Source organism: Narcine bancroftii, chromosome 3 (assembly GCF_036971445.1).
Source record: "Narcine bancroftii isolate sNarBan1 chromosome 3, sNarBan1.hap1, whole genome shotgun sequence".
Taxonomy (NCBI): domain Eukaryota; kingdom Metazoa; phylum Chordata; class Chondrichthyes; order Torpediniformes; family Narcinidae; genus Narcine; species Narcine bancroftii.
In genome coordinates this window covers 209,449,471-209,472,699 of record NC_091471.1, presented here as the reverse complement: position 1 = coordinate 209,472,699, position 23,229 = coordinate 209,449,471, and the positions used below count along the sequence as shown (strand labels likewise).

Genomic DNA, 23,229 nt, shown 5'->3' with positions numbered 1-23,229 from the left:
CAGCGAGTAGATAACTGAGATGCATAGCTATATTCCCATGGAAAAAATTACGTATAATCTTAGAAACTGACAGCACCTTTGTTAAAATAATGGCAGCCACATCTGAAGTACAAGGGAGCATAACTGTAGCCACACACTGATTAAAAAGACTTAGAGATTCACAAAGAGATGGATTAAGAAAAGTAGCTATACAAGGAGGTAGCTCCACAGCTTCTATGGATACACGCTGGAAGCACTGACACCAGACCCAGCCTCTCTTTCCTTTCTTTTTTCCTTTTCTTCTCTTCTTTTTCTTTTTTTTTCCTTGTTACCTCTACATTCTCTCTCGGGGGGTGGGAATGGGAGGGGGAGAAACATCATATGCATGCAGACTGCTGGAAGATATTAATATACTCTGTAACAGTCAATATGTTCTCCTTGTTTAATGATGGAAAATTAAAAATAAAATATTCAAAAAAAGAATTGCACTGGAAAGTTAACATGGGTCTGTAAATTGGGAGGACTCAGGCTTCTATATCAGCACAAGCAAGATTTTTATTATATTTCTTTGAAGAAAACAGTCCCCCTTTGTGGATTCAAATGGGACTGAATTCAATCAAAGAGGAGGCAATTAAATATTTTATTTATAAGTGGAATTTCAAGTCAATAACAAAAAAACCAGACAATCCTATATTAATACACTTGATTAGAATATGGCAAGAAATAAATGGATGTATTGGGGGTAAAAAGCAGGCATATCACTGAGGACACCATTATGTAAAATGTACTACTGCCTATGAATCAGGATAACAAAATATTGAATCATGGTGTGAAAAAGGTTCAAGATATGTTGATTGTTATATGGAAGGATCTCGTGTCTTTTGAACAACAAACAAATAAGTATGGAGTTGCTAATGGGACATTATTCTGCTTTCTCCAGTTAAGATCGTTAAGATAAAGATGGATCAAAACTTGGCCCCACCTGAAGTTAATGAGCTGGAATGAATGATTTGGTTGGAGAATACACCTAAATGTTATATCTAGGATGTACTTTGCTCTCCAAAGTGAAAGTGCAAAGCCAGGTTTAGAGATCAAATTAAAGATGGGAGTCGGATCAAGGAGTCGCAATAAAGTTGTTGGTCTGATTGGTGTTTAGATAGTATGATGTCAATTATAAATGCAGGATACGGATTAATGCAATATAATTTCCTCCACCAATTATATCTCACACCACAGAAGTTGCATAAATCAAAATCTGAAATATCAGAAATGTTTTTTAGGTGTGGGATAGAAATAGGAATGTTCTTTCATGTTACGTGGTCGTGTGTGAAGGTGAGAACTTTCTGGCAGGATATTACTGAAATACTAACAAGGATAACAGGGTGGCCTTAGCGGATTGCCTGGAGCTTTACCTTTTGGGTAATTTTATTGAAATAAGTAATTAACTAAATTCCAAATTTCATTTGTTAAAATAGGTTTATCTGTAGCAAAAAAAATGTCTTGCGATTACTTGGAAATCCAATTACCCTCTACAGATAGCAAAATGGAAGACAGATAAATAGTTGAATTTCTATAAGGGAAGGGGAGGGGGAGGGGAGAGGAAACACCTACAATCTAAAAAATAAGTATGGCATACTTATAAAAATACAGCAACCATATATTGACTATACAGGGACCCAAATATAAAAAGGTGCTGTTATTATAAAAATGAGACCTCCCCAATGAAGATTTTCTTTTTTAACCTAACTGTAAGCCCTGATGGTCTATGCATTTACACTGGTAAGAGGTTGTTTTGAAAGAAAAAAGAAAGTTATATTTATATTTACAGATTTTGAATATGGAAAATTTTGATATGTATACTTAAGGGAAAAAATATTTTAAAAAATTAGAGCGGCTGTCAAATTTCAATAGTAAAAGTAACCTGAGTATATTAAATTGAAAGTTTGAAGCAAAAATGTTCCCTTCCATTCCTTACAGTTTTCTGAAGATGGGTTTTTTGTTGGGTATAACCCTGCCCTCTGCTGGACATCATGATGTCACCCTTACCCTGTGTTTCAGTTGCCATGTTAGTCTAATAGAAGTGTTAAGAGCCCAGAGGACCCCAAAACCCAGCAGCAATAGAAATTCACCAAGACAAATGGTTACTTAAGCAAAAGTTACTTTTAATTTTCTTTAACCATAAAAACAGGATCAAACACTAACTTATTACTATTAACTTAACCCCCTTCTAATTCTTAGCGCACTTGTATGTAATGTGTATATAAGTTCAGAAAAGTTCTTTGATTCACAGTCCAATCTCAGTTCTCACTCCTCCAAGTTCACCAGTATTAGGCAATTCTTATACTGTGCACAGAAATTAACATTTATGAATTTCACCTGGCTTTGATGCTTGAACGATAAATGGTTACCACTCAGGAAGGTTCTTGTCGGTTTTCAGTGAGATGTGTTGCTTGCTGGACACCCACAACTGATTCCTTCTGATCAGCCACTTCAGTGTCTTACTGAAGAAACGTGCCCCCTCAGAGTTCTCCAGATGACAACCTCTTTCTTTCCGGTCACCACAGAGTTCCTTTTTGTTTTCTTTATTTCAAGTGAAACATTATGCAGCCAGTCCTCTCTTCTTGTATGAACCACAAAGACTTTGAACAGGCTCAACTAAGAACTCACAACCCGGCTTCAAAATGGGGGTTTTCCACAAGCTTGACAGCTTGTCATGTTCCAGTCCCAGCTGCTGCTGAACTATAGAACTGAATTCCCTCTCATTCAGAGAAAACCACATGACCCTCTTAAAACAGCCAACTGCTCTCAGACAGACTGCGGCTTTGGACCTAATCTTCCGAGCTCGTTCATCTGTTGCTTTCCATATCAATAATCAATTACTCCACAGCGTGTCCAATTAACACCTACTTTTGAAGTCCTTATAGGCACTCTTCAAAGTTTTTGCAAAGGCACTCGGAGCCTGAACTGTCTGGCTTGAGCAGAGCTCTGGCATTTGAAATGAGATCTGTTTTAAAGTGTATGTGACCTACCTGCCACAATTTATCTCCTTTTAAAACATATCTACATACAATATAAAATATAACAATTTGTCACAGAAGGATGAGAAAATATCTCATATCAGTCTTAATTGTGTGAGTGCTTACACAACAGTGGTGACGAGGAATGAAATGAACCCTACTCATGCTCCATGCGTCAACCATGAGAAGGAAGTCAACAGCAGAAAGGTAGAAAATTACTACCTAAAAAACCCAACAAATTCCCGCAAAAGATGAAGGCAAAAGCGCACCAGGATGGCAGAGGGAAAGTTCAGGTAATTCAATGAAGTAGAGGAGAGTTGGGAACAGTTTAACCACTACTACGTAGCCCACAATATTGCCCTCTTCCTCAGAATAATGGGCGGCAAAACATTCAAACTCCTTAAGACCTTGCTGGCCCCGTAGGATCCAGGAATGAAGACATTCAATGAATTATGCACAGCTCTAAGGAACCATCTAAGCTGCAAACTGCCAGTTATGGCAGAAACGCAATGATTCTATGAAAGGAGACAAGGACCAGGAGAAACAGTAGTAAGTGAATACCTGGCATCGTTGTGCAAACTGGAGGAGCACTGTCATTTCGAGCAGTTTCTAAATCAGGCACTGCGAGACAGATTAGTGATGGGGCTGGCAAATCGCCAAGCAAGACAAAAATTGTTAGCAATGGATGAAGACGTTGAGTTACAAATTGCATACAAAACTGCCTGGAGCTCTGAAATGGCAGATAAAAACTTGGAAATGGTTCAACCAGACCTACTGGTCGGAGGTCTTCCCGTTAACAATGCTTCCATTGTGGAAAATACAACCACCGACCAGAAAACTTCCTTCAAAAATTCTAAATGCAACCAGAACGAAACAGAAGGATATATCAAAGTTATATGTCTGCTTCTAAAGCACAGGTGGCCTGCAAATAAGCAGGCAACTAAAGTCAAAACAATTGCAGAGAGGGATTACAGTCCAAAGGCTGACCTTCAAGCTCCTGAAATATTACACATCTGAGGAATAAACGGAGGAAACACTGCAATCTTTATACAGCTAAAAATAAACGGACACCCCCGGAAAATGGAGCAAGACACGGGGCAGAGGTGCCCCAATGCCGTTACATGTAAAGGAACGCTTGCCACCACACCTCCTGGTAAAAACAACTAAAATAACTCTAAGATCTGTTACAGGAGACAAAGTGTTTGGAAAATGTACAGTCTAAGTACAACACAAACAACAACAACCAAAAACACTCCATCTATATCGTAGATACTCAGGGGCCAGCACTCTTCGGAAAAACTGGTTATAGCACATGCCCCTAGACTGGCTGAAAAATCGGTTCAATACTAAATGTAAACCACAAGGACACTTCCCAGCCAGAACTCAACCAAATCCTCAACAACCACGCAGTGGTTTTCCAACAAGAATTGGGGGGGGGGGGGGGGGTGGAAATCAAAGGTGATCAAACCAAACTACAATTAAAAGATAATCCAGAACCAAAATTATTTAAAGCCAAAACAGTGCCATTTGCTATGAAAGGGAAAATTGAGGCTGAATTAAACAGACTAAAACATGAAGGCATATTAGAACCAATACAATACAGCGATTCGGTAGTGCCCATCGCACCCATACAAAAAGCAAATGGTGAGATTCTCATTCGCGGCAATTACAAAATCACCATCAATCCATCACTCAAAATACCTGAACACCCCCTGCCCAAGGCAGAAGAATTGTTCCAAGCACTAAACGGAGGGCAAAAATTCACAAAACTAGATTTGTCACAAGCATATCAACAGATAGAATTGGACAAAAAAAAATCAAGCGAATATGTGACAATCAATAACTATCTGGGACTATTCAACTTGAAACGCATGCCTTACGGAATTTCAGTAGCACCTGTGATTTTTCAAGCAACAATGGACAAATTGCAACGTGGACTTTCAGTTGGGTGTTACCTAGATGATATCATCATCATGGGCCGAAGGTTTTAACCAGACTAAAACAGACTATGATTACGAAAGGACAAATGGGTCTTCATGCGCCCCTCAGTAGCATATCTTTGGTTTATAATCGACAATGAGGGGGTGAAAATGTATCCAGCAGGAACAGAAGTCAACCAACAAACAAATCGGAATTACAGTCCTTCCTACCGAAAACACATCCTTAATATGTCTACACTATGCAGCCTGCTGAACCAATTACTCAAGAAAGATCAAACATGGTATTGGAACATAGAAACTAAAAACAGTCAATCAAATAAGGTGCTGATCCACTACAACCCTAGTAAAGAAGTTCCACTAGCCATGGATGCTTCACCAGTGGGACTAGGAGCAGTACTATCCCAAATCACAGAAAAAGGTGAGCAACCAGTAGCGTATGCTTCGCGAACATTAACCACAAGCGAGCGCTATTATTCCCAATTACAAAAGGGATTGGCAATAATTTTTGTGTAGAAAAATTCCACCAATATCTCTACGGAAGAAAATTAATCCTGATCACAGACAACAAACCTCTCAGTTTAATCCTGGGGCCACACAAAGGTATACCAGTATTAGCTGCGGCCAAAATTCAAAGATGGGCCATGCTACTGGTGGCATATAACGATGATATAAAACATAAACCAGGAACACTCAACAGCCATGCAGATGCCTTATCACACATGCCGCTACCAGAGACAGAACAACAAGAAGAAATTATTAAATGGAGAGCAGAGGCAGCAGCCGTCAACCAAGAACAACTCAGATGATCACAAAGGAAACCCGGAAAGAGGGAACATTAAGCAAGATCTTATACTTCACCCTTAATGGGTGGCCCGAATCTGAAATTATTCTAGAAGATTTAAAAACTTTACCACACATGCCGCCATGAACTATCAGTCGAAGAAGGATGTTTACTATGGGGTACATGGACAATTATTCCATTCAAGTGGCAAACTACCGTGTTATCAGAACTACATCGTAACCATCTGGGAATGGTATGAATGAAGGCATTAGCCCGGATGCATGTCTGGTGGCCCTCCAGAGACAGAGACATTGAAACAACAGTAAGAGAATGCAAAGTATGTCAGACAATGCAGCCAAAAATGCCGCAAGCCAAAGCTAACCCATGGAAATGGCATCCAAACCCTCACATCGGATTCATGTAGACTTCGCTGGACCATTCATGGGTGAGACTTTCCTAATAGATGAAAATGGCCAGCTGAAAAACACCAATGCATATCCTATGATTGACTGTCTACAAGCTAGCTTTGCCACTTACGGATTGCCTCATGAATTAATTACGGGCAACAGGCCTCAATTTACATCAGAAGATTTTAGAAAATTTATGCGCAACAACAATGTCAGACATTTTGTCTGCACCCTATCACCCAAGGACTAATGGGGAGACAGAACGTTTTGTACAAACATTCAAAAAAGAGCAGTGAAAACTATGAAATATCTAAATGCCTCCTGGACACACAAAATCACAGATTTCCTATTGGGGTACAGAAACATGCCACATTCTACCACAAAATTCACCCCAGCAGAGCTATTGTTTGGCCACAATCTGGGTCTCAGATTGCAAAAAAACAGTATCGCCACAAACCTCACCTGGAACATTGGAAGTGGGCGAGAGAGTTCTGGTACAAGATTATAGACAATATGAAGACCCAAGGGTTGTAGATCTTACAAAAATTGAGGCCCTGGTCATGCTCTGTTCTAGTGGGGGACAGAATGTGGAAATGATAAATTGATCAATTATGAGCATTGACTGACACGAAGGTCCATGAACTGCCTCATGAACTGGAGGAGGTGGAACCAGACCTGCCGTGGTCTGCCCCAACCACCTCAGTGGGGGGGGGGGGTGCAGAGACAGTCACGGAGCCAAGTCCATTGAGGACTCCAGTAAATGAGACATACAGCCAGGAGGGCAGAGAAGACGGCAATCTCTGCTGAAGTTCAGTGAAGACGGGCAGTGCCGCTGACTCAACTGCCGACCCAACTATCTACGGGTCGTGAGCAAAGACTGGCACAACAAACCATGCCGAGGCAGTCCAAATGAGAAAGAAGACCACATGAATGCTTTAAGGACTATGTGGCATGATTATTAAATACTTTCCCTTTTATAATTATAATTACTCATAACATGTATTTTAATTCTCACTTGTAGTCCCCGATGTAATCTTATTAGTTTGAAGGGGCCCAGTCATTTATCGCACCGGGGTGGGGGGTTGGGGAAGTGTTGGGTATAAGCCTGCACTCTGCTGGACATCACGATGTCATCCTGTGTGTCAGTAGCCATGTTAGTCTAATAGAAGTAAAGAATGAGAAGGCATCACGTCTCCGAGTCTTAATTATGTGAGGGCAAACACAATAGTTTAACTTCTTCATGGTTTTTTTTCCTTGCCATATATAACTAATCATATCTAATGAATCAAAAAACGATTCAGAAATAAAAATTGGTAAAGCTTGAAAAAGATATAGAAATTTGGGTAAAATACTTATTTTAATTAAATTAATACATCCAATCATTGTAACTGAGAATGGAGACCATCCAGATAGTGACATTTTAATCTGATTAAGCAGTGCTACAAAATTTTCTTTCATAAGCTTTTTATGATTTTTTTGTAATTATAATTCCTAAATATTGGAATTGGTGCCTAACCATCTTGAGTGGAAAGTTAGAATACATAGAAATAGGTCACTTTAAAGATAAAATTTCATTTTTATATACATTTACTTTTACAACCTGAAAATTGTCCAAATTGAACAAACATACTCAATATATTAGATATGGAAACCTCTGGATTTGAAATAATCAGCAATAAATCATCTGCACAAAGAGATACTTTATGTTCATTTCCATATCTGGTTATTCCCTTAAATTCTCTACACTGTCGAGGTGCAGTGGTTCTAACACTATGTCAAAGAGTAAAGGATTAATGAACATCTTAGTCATGTTCCCCTATAAAGCCTAAACATTTTTGATTATTCTAAATTCATATGAATTGAAGCCATCGGACATAAATATAATGATTTGATCCAATTGATAAAATTGGGATCAAAATTCAATTTCTATAAAGTAGAAAATAAATAGTTCCATTTTACACAATCAAATGCTTTTTTGGCATCTATTGAAAGTACACATTCCGTCGTATGGGTAGAAGGTAAGTATAATGTATTCAGTACACTATGTTTGGTCTGAATTAATAATTGCTGGTAAAATATTTTCTAACCTATGTGCTAACACTTTAGATAAAATCTTCATATTAATATTAAGTAATGAAATAGGTCTATATTTCATTCTGCTGCTTCTTTCTTTTTTTCCCCCAAAATAAAAGAGATGCTCACCTCATTAAAAGATGATGGGAGCATTCCTTCTTTAATTGAATTTTCAAACACCGAATTTATATATGATACAATCATTTTAGGAAAGTTTAAAAAATTCTACTGGGAAACCGTCTGGTTTGTAAGGAAGAAATAGCAATGGAAATTTCTTCCTGAGAGATAGGTGCCTCCAACATTAAATGTGTATCCTGTGATAAGGTGGGTAAATTTATTTGGTCTAAGAATTCTGACATCGAAGTGAAATTATTCTTATTCTCAGAACTGTAAAGATTAGAATAAAATTGTTTAAATGTCTTATTAATTTGGTACTACACTACAGACGTGTAGTGGAAAGTGTACTGACCGGGTGCATCATGGTCTGGTATGGGAACATCAATAACCCTGAGCATAAAGCACTCCAAAAGGTAGTGGCCACAGCCCAGGACATCATAGGCAAAACCCTCCCCACAATTGAGTACATCTATAGGGAATATCAAAGACCCACACCACCCAGCACAAGCTCTGTTCTCGTTGCTGCTATCAGGAAAGAGGAATAGGTGCCACAAGATTTACACGACCAGGTTCAGGAACTGCTGCTACCCCTCCACCATCAGACTCAACGACAAACTCTATCAGTGACTCATTTAAGCACTCTGATTTGTGCTCTTGATTTTTTTTTGTTCTCTCTGAATTGCAGTTTGTTTACATCTTTATCTGTTTATAGTTCTTTGTTTGTTTATATGTTTTAGGCTGTGTACAGTTTATTTTTTGCACTACCAATTAGTGGTAATTCTGCCGTGTCCATAGAAAAAAGGAATCTCAGGGTTGTATCTGATGTTGTGTGTATTCTGACAATAAATCTGAAATCTGAAACTGGATCTGAGTTTTAAATGAGCCTGGACACTCATGCACCACTAGGTTTAAAAGTTGGCCAGGAAACAACCATTGAGCCAGATGGTGAACCATCAGGTTTTTCAAACACTTGAATAGCATACTATTAGAGTTTTACTGTATACACCAGAATAACACAGCAAGATAGATGCCTGTTTGTTGTTTCCTCTGGCTGTAGTTTTTAAGCACCTAGGATCAAAGTCTGAACATGAGAGACTGACCATTCAGGCCAAAGAGGAATATCTTCATCCCTGAGATTCTCTACCAAAAAGTGGTTCAGTCATTTGGTATATCCAAATCAGAGATTGGTTTATATTTTGGACATTAAAGTAATCATGGGATAGGAGGTTAGAAGGAGAAAGAAGTCAAGGAAAAGCAAAAATTAACAATTCAGCAAGAAAAATCAATAGGCTATTCCTGCTCCTTTGTTCTTACCAGTGTTGCAATGTCAAGGAACAAACTTCCAAAGCACCGAGAAACTTGCTGTTAAAGATGCCATAAAAATACAAGTTGCTACCTTTATTGATTTTGCACTGCAGAAATTTTAAATTTACTGTGGAGTCTTCCTGCCTTCTGCTGGGAATATTTGGAATTGCAACTATTGCAAAGTGAAAGCCTTTGAAAGCCGATGATCATTTTTGTTCCATAGAACCATCGAACACTACAGCACAGAAACAGGCCCTTCTAGTCTGTGCCAACTATTTTTCTGCATAGTCCAACTGACCTGCACTGACCCTATTCCATAACCCTTTCATCCATGCAATGTCAAAATTTTTCATAAACTTCAAAATGAGCCCGCATTTACCACTTCAACTAGTAACTCCGTCTACACTCCCACCACTCTGCATGAAGAAATTCCCCCAATATTCCACTTAAACAGTTCACCTTTTACTCTTAACCTATGTCTGCTATTTTTATCCATCCTTTTATGCCTTTATTGTCCATCCTCAATTCTTTGATGTCATAAGAACTTGAACTCACCCCCTGAACTTAATGTGCTATTCAACAAGATCATTTACCTCAAACATAATATTCCTCCCTAATTAACATATCCTTTAGTTCTTTAATATTACCCCCTCCATAAATCTTCGTCCGCGAAGCCAAGCCAAAGATTCAGAAATGTATCCAACTCGGTTTAGATACATTTCTAAATGAGCCTCCACAAACCTTGAGGTAGAGATTAAAGAAGAAATTTCTTCTCATTTCAGTCCTAAATGGTCTTCTTAGTTTGAGACTCCTTAATCACAGAAAACTTTCTACCTGTCGACTCCTCACAAGAGTTTAGTACATTTCAAAAATTTCACTTCGAATTCTAACAGTGGTCAGATATGATAGCCCCATCATCAGGAACCTGGTAAATCTTTGCCGCTCTCTTATGAAGTAATCAACCTCACAGATGGTTCCAGATCCACCACCTTGCCTTCAAATAATAGAAATTTCTGATTTGGTACAAGCTCCCCAACCACGCCACAGGGAAATTGACAAAAACTCATCATTGAGGTAATTAGTTGGAAAATATAACATCAGCAGAAGGCCATGCATGTGTTGAGTTGCTTCTACTGATAGCATCATCTCACCAAAGTCCTTTTAACAAAGAGTATGCCATTAGAACCATGCTATGCTCCAGCAGCCCTCCACTTTCTGGAACCAATTATAACTGGCTGAGTCAGTTGACTTTAATTAACTTGAAACTGAGGGGAACTGCCTTCCCAATAAACAGCTTCATTTCCACTCACTTTCAAGTTTATTCTTCAATGGCACAGTTGGTGTAGCAGTTAACACAATGCCTTTAGAGCACTAGCAATCAGGACCAGATTTTGAATCCCGTGCTATAAGGAGTTTGTACATTCTCCCCACGTCTGAATGGATTTTCCCCAGGGGCTCCAGTTATCTCCCATCATTTGAAACATACCAGGGGTTGCAGGTTAATTGGGTGGAACCTGGGTATTCTACAGAGCTATATGTTGGTCAACTGTGAGGTACTGTATATTTTGGTGTATAAGATGACCCTTGAAGCACCCAAAAAACATGCCAAAAAAACAGGGCTCATCTTATAGGGCAGATACAAAAATGTGACCTTAAAATTCTACTCCAAATACCACTCAATTGGTTCCATAATCCACTCAGACCCATCCTACAACAAAATTAAGAGATGGGGAAGTGCAGAGAGACCTAGGGGTACTTGTACATCAGTCTCTGAAGGCGAGCATGCAGGTACAGCAGGCGGTTAAAAAGGAAAATGGTATGTTGGCCTTCATATCAAGAGGGTTTGAGTATAGGAACAACCTTACTGCAGCTGTACAGGGCCTTGGTGAGACCCCACCTGGAGTATTGTGTGCAGTTTTGGTCACCTTATCTAAGGAAGGATGTTCTTGCAATGGAGGGAGTGCAGAGGCGATTCACCAGGCTGATACCTGGAATGGCAGGAATGACTTATGAGGAAAGATTGCGCAAATTGGGATTGTACTCCCTGAAGTTTAGAAGATTGAGAGGGGATCTCAGAGACCTATAAAATTCTGGCAGGACTGGACAGAGTGGATGCAGATGGGATGTTTCCAATGATGGGAAAATCCAGAACCCGGGGCCATGGTTTGAGGATAATAGGCAAGCCATTTAGGACCGAGATGAGGAGGAATTTCTATACCCAGAGGGTGGTGAATCTGTGGAATTCATTGCCACAGAGGGCAGTGGAGGTAGGTTCATTAAATATATTTAAGAGGGAATTAGATCTATTTCTTCAGTATAAGGGTATTAAAGGTTACGGAGAGAAGGCGGGAACGTGGTACTGAACTTTAAGATCAGCCATAATCTCGTTGAATGGCGGAGCAGACTCAAAGGGTCGAATGACCTACTCCTGCTCCTATCTTCTATGTTTCTATGTTTCTATGTTCAATTTTAAGCTATTAGAAATAATTTTTTATTGTTTAAAAAAAATACATCTAAAAACCTTCAAAATCATTATCATCATCTGAGGCAAAGAACTTGGCCAGCACATCCGGAATGTCACTGTTAACGCTGTCATCATACGGGTCCAAGTCCAAATCTGGTGAGTCTGCTTCCGCTTTGTCGTCGATTACGTCAAATGTCCTTGCAGCAACAGAGATGGTCGATTCCTTGGCCACATGAATGACTTTTAACTTAAAACTTGCTTCATATTTTCGTCGTTTTACTGGAGGCTTCATGGCCACACCCAACAGCTCAGTCAACAAACATTTTTTTTGGGGGGGGTCATCTTATACACTTTATACATCTTGTATATGATTAAAACCATGAAATTCAGGCTGAAATTGGATCCGTCTTAACTGAAGGTTCATTATATGCCGAAATATACAGTACCTACAGTTCATAAAGGATAGCTCCATACTTCTCAATTTATACAAAAAAATGTAAAAGGCAAACTTCTTCACAGCAAGTGGCTTCTTAGATTATATGTCACAGAACTTCCATTAATAGCTTAAGACCATATTCTTTAGTAATTTATAGACCCAAGGTTATCTGATTTAAGTACACTTTTGAACAAAATCTATATTATCCACAAAGTAATTCACATTTAAAAAGCATCCCCAACATAAAACATGCCAAGATAGTCACAATCCAACAAAAATTGAACAGTGAGCTGCAGAATTATCAGACATCTTCAGGAAGCATCTTAAACTAGACAGAAAGAGAATTCCAGAGCCAAGTTCTAGGTCTACTGCAAGCTTGCACACCAATGGTGAAATGAAGAACACACCACAGTCCAGAATTAGCAGAAAGGGTTGGCCGAGAGGGCTGCAGAGATTTCAAAGATGATAGAGATGAAGAGAGATGATGGTAGAAGAGCGAGCGAGTTGCAAATCCATGCTGGGACTTGCTAAAGCGTAGCAGCACAGGCAGGGTCAGTCAGCAAGCATGGGCATGATCGTTTGTAATGTGCTGCAGTGGAAGTGGCAGAGTTCAAATAAGCACAGATTTCTTCTCTTTGGCTTGGCTTCGCGGACGAAGATTTATGGAGGGGGTAAAAAGTCCACGTCAGCTGCAGGCTCGTTTGTGGCTGACAAGTCCGATGCGGGACAGGCAGACACGATTGCAGCGGTTGCAGGGGAAAATTGGTTGGTTGGGGTTGGGTGTTGGGTTTTTCCTCCTTTGCCTTTTGTCAGTGAGGTGGGCTCTGCGGTCTTCTACAAAGGAGGTTGCTGCCCGCCAAACTGTGAGGCGCCAAGATGCACGATTTGAGGTGTTATCAGCCCACTGGCGGTGGTCAATGTGGCAGGCACCAAGAGATTTATGCAGGCTAAAAAATGGAAGACTGGCAAGGAGAGTACTATAACAGATAAATCTAGATAATGACGGCTTGGATGAAATTTCAGCAAAAGTTGAATTGAGGTAGGGTCAGTCTTAGTGATGGCCACATATGTGGTTGAACACTGAGATAGCAAGTGGGTTTACACTTCAAAGCACTGAGCTGAGGAATATAGTCACAAAGCTGATTTTGTAGTAGGACCATAAAAAAGTAGTTTCACTGTTTGCGATATTTAATTGAGGGGAATTTCTGCTTATCTAGTATTAAAATGCTGGAGTGCTACAGAGATATATTTTGAGATGAAGTTGATGTCAGTTTTAAAACAGGAAATAAAGAACTAAGTAATATGACTGAGGAGTAGCATGCAGATTCGAAGTAAGAAAGACCAAGAGACCAGTGCTAATATTACTCCGAAATCTAATAGTATAGGAGTAGGTACTGATTCTCTGGCTAATTAGTAAAATAAGAATAGAGTCAGAGCAGTTCTACTTGCTGAAAAAACCATTAAGTTTGATCAGAGTGGAAAAGTCAGTTATATCAAATACAACATGAGAATTAGGATGAATAGTTAATTGTAATAAAAGTGCATCGTTTATGACTTTGACAAGAGCCATTGCAGCTTAGTAAGAGAGTTGTAAACCAGAATGGAGGAATTTAAGTCCACAATTAAGTTTGGGGGTGGGGGAGCTGAGGTGGACAAAGGCGAGGCACTGTACCAGGCAAATGTGCTGATGACATATTTGCAAACTTCAGAAGAACCCAAGCTGAGATAGCATGTATGGAAAACTGAAATCTGTGTGAGGCATTACACAGACAGCAAAAAATTTACAAAGCCAACCATGAACAGAGTTGAGAACTGTGGCTGCAGAACAAATTTTGAAATGGGGACAAAAGAAAATGGTTTCAACCCTTGCGATATTAAAGAAATTTTGCTCAGCTTATATTAAAATATTTTTTTAATGAACATTTAAAAGCATGAGAAACTATTTAGATTATCAGCTAACAGGTGTAGGGAGGGATATTATGGGTCAGGTAGGCCAGAAGGGACAAAATGAATGAGGGTAATTTTGGATATGACAAGGCAGAGAGGATGGAACGGAATCTAACTTGATTTCAGAACCATGTACCAGGACAAGAAGGAAGCAGCCACAGCAACTGGATAGTCTTGACTTAACTGACAAAAAAAAAATCCATGAACTCCTTCCAACACATTACAAATCGCAGAGACCTTGCATTTTTAGGAAATAATGCTGTTTTCCATTAACTGAAAGCAATTAATTATCTGATATAAAATGCAATTAGTTGGATAAAAATGTTAAGTGGAAACAAGCACTTCAAGATTTAACATGAGATTATAGTTAGATAATTTTATTAAATAGAATCTTGTAAAAACCTCTGAGTCGAATTCAGAATCCTGTGCATGCATTTCAGCTGCAGCTGGATGGTTATGTGCGGTCAGACCTGGAGCCTCACCAGCAGCAGACATGGCAATTCCCTGAAAACAAAAAGAAACATTGGCCAAGTGCACTGAGTGCTTTCAAATACCATTACATTGCAAGAAAAAAAATCTAAACTAATATTTGTAGTGCTAGTTTGTCTCAGTTTCTGGTGGCAAGGCCCCCACCCTCCAATCACCTATTACATATACATCATGTATTTGTTAGATACAGATTAATTTGAGATTCATATTTGAGCTGAGAGCTATTTCCCCCACTCTGGTGGCCAGAAACCCCACACTCACTAATAGTAACACACTATTAAATTGGGTTATGGTTAAACTAGCATGGTTCATGCTAAATGTAGTTATTGAAAAATCAAATGTTAAACTGTGCAAAGAATCCTAAATGAAATAAAAGTCAAGATTATAACTTGAACATGAATCAAGCAACAGCAAAATGATTAAACAAATACCAAACCATTTCAAATCATATCATAGTCTAGTAAAATCCCAGCTATCCAGAATTCCAGCAACTGGCAAAAAAAAACATAAATATGAAAGCAGTTAGTTCACCAATCACACAACACACAATCTCAAGCAACCAGCAATTTCATTTATTCAGCATCTACCAATCCCCATTGGTGCTGGATACCAGAGAATTTACTATATTCCTGAATAAAATGATGATACCTTTTCTTAATGACACAGGATGCATCTTTTACAAATGAGAAACACAATAATGATCCCATCAAATAATAATATATACAATTACAATAGCAAATACCAGAGGATATATAAGGTAGGTGGAGGAAAGTTTAGGGAAGAAGCTACAGGAAGGTTTTTCAGTCAGAGAATGGTGTGTGCCTGGAATGCAATGCTGGGGTTGGTGGTGGAGGCTCAATAAGGGTAGTCAAAGGACTCTTAGATAGGCACTTGGAATGGCCTCTCCAGGGCAAAGTTGATATGGAGATCCATCCCCCTCTTCATGCTCACGACAGGCCCAAAGGGATGACGAAAGTCAATACAGTTTGGAGCCAGCAGCATTGCACGAGTTGCCTTGCTGGTGCTGGGTACAGCAGTCAGCTGCCTTCAGGACTCTCGACTGCACAGATTTTTCCCCTTCTGGTTTTACTCCCAAAGCCTTTCCTCTAACACGTATAGCCACAAGACAGCGGAGGTTTGAAATAAGAATTTTCCCTCTCCGAGACGAGTTATCATCTGTGGTTAACGAGCCCCATCAGCCCAGAGCAACTGGTTTCAAGGCGCCAGTGGCCTTAGTCCCTTCTCTTGTCAGTGAGAACAGCTACACGTGAAGGCCAGGAGTTGGACTTGGTTGTCAAAGGTAGTTTGAGATGCACGCCATGTGATAAGGATATGATGCAAGAAAAATGGAGGATTATGGGCATGAGGTAGGGAAGAAAAATTGTGGTGGAGGAGGTTTATTTGGGGCAGCATAACATCATGGGTTTAAGGGACTACATTATGCAGTAGAATCAGGTTTATCGTCACGACATGTGTCATAAAATTTGTTGTTTTGCAGCAGGAGTAACAGTGCACTGTAGATGTAAAAATTGTTATAAATTATTTCTGTAAATACACAATTTAAAAATAAATAATCAGTGCAAGAGAGGAGAAAAAAAGAAGTGAGGTAGTATTGACAATTCAGAAATCTGATAGTGGAGGGGAAGAAGCTGTTTTTGTAACGTTGGGTGCGTGTCGTCAGGCTCCTGTACCTACTTCCTGATGGTAGCAGTGAGAAGAGGGCATGGCCCGGGTAGTGAAGGTCCTTTTTTGAGACACTGACACTTTCTTGGTCTGCTTTCTTGAGACACTGCCTCTTAAAGATGCCCTTAAAGGAGTGAAGATGAATGCCATGATGGACCTGGCTGAGTTTACAACCTTCCTGCCCTGTGCATCAGCACCTCAATACCAGACAGTGGTGCAACCAGTCATCATGCTCTTCATGGTTCATGTACAGAAATTTGCAAGTCTTTGGTGACGTACCAAATCTCCTCAAACTCCTCACGAAATATAGCTGCTGGTGAGCCTTCTTCATGATTGCATTGACATGACAGCACCAGGATAGATCTTCAGAGATCTTAACACCCAGGAATTTGAACTTCTTCACCCTCTCCATTGTTGACCCCTTGATGAGGACTGGTTTGTGTTCTCCCAATTTCCCCTTCCTAAAGTCCACAATCAATTCCTTAGTTTTGCAAGGTTGTTGTTGTGACATAATTCAATGAACTGATCTATCTCTTCATTGCCGAGGTGCCATCGAATTGTGCCTGACCACACAGTTATGGGTGTAGAGAAAGTAGAACAGTGGGCTTAGCACACACCCTTAAGGTGTGCCCATGTTGATTGTCAGTGAGGAAGAGATGTTACCGATCTGCACTGACTGTGGACTTTGATGAGGAAGTCAGGGATCCAGTTGCAGAGAGGGGTGCAGAGGCCCAGGCTTTGAAGCACTGAGAGGATGATGATGTTGAAAACTGAGATGTAATTAATAAAAAGCAGCCTGATGTAAATGTTGCTACATCCAGATGATCCAAGGCTGAGTAGATAGACAGTGAGATGGCATCAGGTGTTTAACGATTGTGGTGATAAACAAATTACAGTGGGTCCAGGAATTTTAAGTACGAATTCATTCTGGTCATGACCAACCTCAAAGCATTTCAACACAGTAGATGTGAGAGTTTACTGGATGATGGTTGTTGAGGCAGCTCACTCTGCTCTTATCGGGCACCAGGATGATTGATGCTCTTTTCAAGCAGGTGGGGCCTCCGACTGCAGCAATGAGAGATTGAAAATCTCTGTGAACACTCCAGCTAGTTGGTTGGCACAGGTTTTCAATACCCTTCCAGATACACTTTCAGGGCCTGATGTCTTGAGAGGGTTCACCCTCTTGAATGATGTTCTGACATTGGCCTCTGAGAAATAGATCACAGGGTCACCAGCTTCTGCAGGGATTCTCATGGGCACCATTGAGTTCACCTTTTCAAAGATAACACAAAAGATGTTCAACTATCAGGGAGTGAAGTATCACAGACATTTAGGATGTCAGGTTTCACCTTGTAGGATGTAATAGCCTGCAACCCCTTCCATAGTTGGCGAGCATCTGATTCTGTTTGTAGTGTGAGAGAGTATATATATATATATATATATATATATATATGTTTTTGGGAGATAAATTGGGAAAGATTTATTAGAGTAGGTTACATACAAATAGATCTTATTTGAAATACAGGAGCTCTGCCCCATGCTAGACATGTTGGGGCCAACAGTCTTTGCAAGTGCTTTGGAGAGTGCCCAAGAGACTTCACTAATGGATTGTTGTTTACAAAAAGCAGCAGAAGAAAGATCTTGTCGGAGCCACAGTCAGTCTGAAGGAGAAGTTGCTTGAAGGAGAAGTTGCTGAAGGAGAACTAAGAGAGTAATGTGGTTTTGCAAGCAGTGAGAGTCAAACAGTTTTTCTCTCAGAGAGAGAGAGAGAGAGAGAGAGAGAGAGAGAGAGAGAGAGAGAGAGAGAGAGAGAGAGAGAGAGAGATCATTCTACAGTGTAACAGCAACAGCCATTAGAAGCAGCTGGGACTGGAACAGGACAAGCTGGCAAGCTTGTGGAAAGGTCCAATTTGGAAGACAGCATAGTAAAAGCCCTTGCGGTTCATACAAGAGGAGAGAACTGGCTGTCTAATGTTTCACTTAGAATAAGTGAAACAAAAAGGAACTCTATGGTGACCTGAAAGAAAGAGATTATCATCTGGAGAATCCTGAAGGGAGCAAGTTTCATCAGCAAGACACTGGAGTGGCTGATTAAAAAAAATCAGTTGTGGATGTCCTGGAGCAACAAATCTCTCTCTGAAAACCGACAAGAACCTTTCTGAGCGGTATCCATTTACCTTTCAAACACCAAAGCCTGGTGAACTTTATAAATGTTAAATTCTGTGCACAGTTTAAGAATTGCCTGGTACTGGTGAACTTGGAGGAATGAGAAATGAGATTGGACTGTGAACCAAAGAACTTTTCTAAACTTACGCTTAGAATTAGAAGGGGGTTGTTAGGTTAGTTAAGTTAAAGTGTGATTCTGTTTTCATGTTTAAAGATAATTAAAAGCAACTTTTGTTTAAGTAACCATTTATCTTGGTGAATATCTATTGTTGCTGGATTTTGGGGTCCCCTGGGCTCAAAATTGCCTTTTTTTCCTGTTAAGTCATACATGGACTTCCTATTGAGATCTGGATTTTAAATGCCATCAACCTTGCCCTCAGCTGGCTGCAAATCCTTTAATTCATCCTCAGCTTTTAATTGGGGTACTCATGATATGTGCACATGGGCACACACACATCCCCACAGGTCCTGATGAAGTTGGTGACAGCCAAGGCATATTCATTCAAGTGTGAAGATGAATCCTTGAATGTGGTCCAGTCCACTAATTCAAAGCAGTCCTGCAGGCACTCCTCCATCTTCCTCGACCATATCTTCACCATCTTCACCACTGGTGCTGTAATCCTCGGTGTCTGCTTGCACATCAGGAGTAGCAGAAGAGCCAATGATCAGACTTGCTGAAATGAGGCTGTGGCATGTCTTGATAGGCATTCTTGATGGTGATGTAACAGTGATCAAGTATGTTGGCTCCTCAGGTTATGTTGTCTCGTGTCTGCTGATTATGGTGCTCGGCCGCTCCAGTGCCAGCCTGATGTTAACGTGGGGCATATAAAGGACCACGATGATGGCAGAGAACTGCCTCAGATGATAGAATATTTGACACTGATTGTCAGATGTAACGTTCTGTAGTGGCAGCTACGCGGCTTACTGAAGGATTGCACAACCAGACGGGTTGAGTTCAGTGAGAAAAAACTGATTTATTGCAGGTTGCCAGACTAGTCTTATACTCCCAGCCCAGAGCTGGCTGAGAACCATGCTGGGGGGGCCCCGACGTCACCGGGGTGTTACGTGGGTCCCCAAGCGTGGACTTCTGAGCCCAGTGCCGAGGTCGGGAGGAAACCCCTTACAGTGCCATTTTGGTCGGCTGCCCCGCCGCGTGCGTGACAAGCGGAGCCAGTTCGCCTGCCTAATAGCGTACTGCCACATAGCCACCTCCCCCAGAACCAGCACCAATGTCCTTTTTTGCTGGGCAGCCACGCTTCTTGGGTTGGGCCACAACTACAGGTTCGTTGGGGTCGAGGTGGACTGGCTTTAACCTGTCCACCGTTAACAGTTCCCTCTTACCACCGATGTCCAGTGTGAAAGTGGATCCTGAATGCTGGACGACTTTGTACGGCCCTTCGTATGGTCTTTGTAGAGGTGCTGTGGACAGGCCCCGCCTGCCTGATAAAAACATACTCTGCAGAGTACAGCTCGCTGGAGACATAAGAGACCCATGTGTCATGTCTGGGCAGCGGTGGGGATGTGAAGGAGTCCAACTGGGCCTGGAGGTGGGGAAGTAGACTGTGTGGTGACTGCTGGGGGTTGTGAGGTGCATTGACGAATTCACCGGGTAGGGCTAGAGGTGCACCATAGACCAGTTCGGCTGATGACGCCTGTAGGTCTTCTTTGGGTGTCGAGCGAATGCCCAGGAGCACCTAAGGCAGCTCCTCCACCCAGTTGAGGCCAGTGAGGCAGGCCATAAGTGCCTACTTAAGGTGGCGGTGCAATCGCTCAACTAGCCCATTGGCCTGCACCCATTGTGGGTGATAGGCCGTGGTGTGATGTAGCTCGATCCACAGCCTGTTGGTGAGCTGTGCCCAGAGCGCAGAGGTGAACTGGGCGCTCCGATCACTGGTGAGGTGGTTCAGGACGCCGAATTGGGCAACCCAACCATTCAAAAGCGCTCAGGAGTAGGAGTCCGTGGAGGCATCTGGCATCGGGATCGCCTCAGGCCAATGAGTGGTGTGGTCTACCACTGTGAAAAGGTAACGGTTACCTCGGGAAACGGGTAAGGGTCCAATAAAGTCCATATGTATGTGGCTGAACCATTCCCGGACGTGTTCAAAATCTTGTATGGGCGCTCTGGTGTGCCTGTGTACCTTGGAAAGCTGGCAATGGGTGCAGGCTCTGGCCGAGTCCGCAAATCTGCTTCCGAAACCCATGCCAGACGAAACATTCTGCCACCATACGGACCGTGAACCTGATGGAGGGGTGGGAAAGGACATGGATATAGTGGAAGACTTGCCTGCGCCACTGCTGGGGAACCACTGGTCGCGGGGTGTCCATGGTGATATCTCACAGAATGGTGCCCTCACCATGAGGAGTCGGGAGGTCCTGGAACTGCAAGCCCATGATGGCAATCCTGAAGGCCCGCGTCTCCTCATCAGACTTCTGGTCCCAGGCAAGTTGGTCGAAGTAGAGGCCAGGTGTCAGCACGCAAATGGCTGGTCATGAGAGTGCGTCAGCCACCACGTTGTCTTTCCCCGCCTTGTGCCAAATGTCGGTGGTGAACTCCAACACGAAGGAGAGGTGACGCTGTTGGCGGGCCGACCGGGGATCTCGTGCCATAATGAGTGCTTGAGTGAGGAGTTTGTGGTCAGTAAAAATGGTGAAAGGCCTCCCCTCCAAGAAATAGTGGAAATGACGCACCGCCAGGTACATGCCCAGCAACTCACGATCGAAAGCGCTATACTGGCACTCTGGTGGGCGAAGAAGTCAGCTAAAGAATGCCAGAGGTTTCTACTGTCCATTCACCTGCTGCTCCAGGACGGCTCCGATGGCTGTGGCAGAGGCATCGACGGAGAGCGCCATATTCAGGTTGGTGCGTGTGTGGACGAGCAGGGCAGCCTTCGCGAGGGCATCTTTCGTGGCTTCGAATGCCCTGCTGGCCTCTGGTGTCCAGGCAAATGTCTTGTCTTTGGCCGCAATGAGAGCGAAGAGCGGATGAATGATGCACACAGCGCCTGAAATGAAGTGGTTATAGAAATTGACCATACCCGTGAACTCCTGTAGGCCCTTGAGGTTGTCCGGGCGTGGGAATTCCCTGATTGCAGCGACCTTTGTAGCGGCAGGTGTGGCTCCTTCGGCCGTGATGGTCCAGGAACTGAATGGACACTTTCCTGAACTGGCACTTGGCCGAATCGATCATTAGGCTGAAGTCAGCCAGTCGGGAGAAGAGGATGTGCAGGTGAGACTTATGTTGTGCCCGGTCTCTGCTGGCGACAAGGATGTCGTCCAGGTAAATGAATACGAAATTCAAATCCCTGCCCACTGTGTCCATAAGGCACTGGAAGGTCTGGGCAGCATTCTTGAGCCTGAACGGCATGCGTAGGAACTTGAACAAGCTGAAGGGGGTGATGATGGCCATTTTAGGTGTGTCCTCAGGGTGCACCGGGATTTGGTGATACCCGCACACCAGGTCGACCTTGGAGAATACCCTCGCGCCATGCAGGTTGGCCGTAAAGTCCTGGATGTGACGGATCTCATAATGGTCAGGTATCGTGGCGTCGTTAAGCTGTCGGTAAACTCCACAGGGGCGCCAGCTGCTGGAGGCTTTAGGGACCAGGTAGAGTGGTGAGGCCCAAGGACTGTCAGATAGTCGAATGATCCCTAGCTCGTGCAGATGCGAGAACTCTTCCTTCGCTATCTGAAGCTTATGCACCAGGAGCTGGTATGCCTTGGCGTGGACCGGCGGGCCTTGGGTGGGGATGTAATGAAACATTCCATGGCGTGGTGAGGCGGCAGAGAACTGCAGCTTGAGGAACTCATCCAGAATACACTGAAACTCGTTCTTGGGCGTGCTGACCGTGGCCATCTGCGGCTGCTTTGTGCGGGAGGCGTTGAGGTGAACGGATCGGAAGGTACGGGTATTTACCATTCGCCGACCTTGAATGTCGACCAGGAGTCCGTGGGCGAGGAGGAAGTCGACACCCAGGATGGCGGTTGGAAGGGATGAAATGGTGAACCTCCATTAGAACTTCCACTGGCCGATCTGGAAGTGCGGTTGTGGGCAGTCTTGTCTCCATACGTTCGGATCTCCGTCGAATTGGCTGCACAGAGGGGAGCTCCTCGAGGCCGGTTCCGGGACTCGATGGCTGTGGCCGGGATGACCCTGACCTGGGCCCTGGTGTCGATGAGGGAACGTCAGCCACTGACTGAATCCCGCAGGTAGAGAAGGCTGTGTTCTTGGCCAGCCTCCGCAACCATTAACAGCGGCTGGCCTGCTTGTTTCCCTGGAACGAGCAGGGCTGACGACACTTCTAAGCCTTGGGTCCCCAGCACTGGTGGAAGAAGCAGAGGCTTGAAGTGGATGACTTGCTTCTGGCTATGCTCTTTGAGACCCCTGCAGGGGCCGGGTGTTCCACCGCAGCGCTAGAGGAAGGCTTG

At 42.5% G+C, this 23,229-nt stretch overlaps 1 protein-coding gene across 12 annotated transcripts in view; it reads right to left on the bottom strand.

Annotated features, from left to right (window-relative positions):
• Nucleotides 1–23,229, bottom strand: part of arfip1 (ADP-ribosylation factor interacting protein 1 (arfaptin 1)) — a 453,640-nt gene that overhangs the window by 123,905 nt on the left and 306,506 nt on the right. For 9 of the 12 annotated variants that reach the window (XM_069926464.1, XM_069926465.1, XM_069926473.1 and 6 more), the window contains one exon: nucleotides 14,869–14,970. The exons of the other annotated variants lie outside the window; for them this stretch is intronic. In XM_069926464.1, the coding sequence (XP_069782565.1) occupies nucleotides 14,869–14,970 (102 nt within the window). Of the gene's footprint in view, nucleotides 1–14,868; nucleotides 14,971–23,229 lie in introns of those variants that run through there. 12 annotated transcript variants of the gene reach the window in all.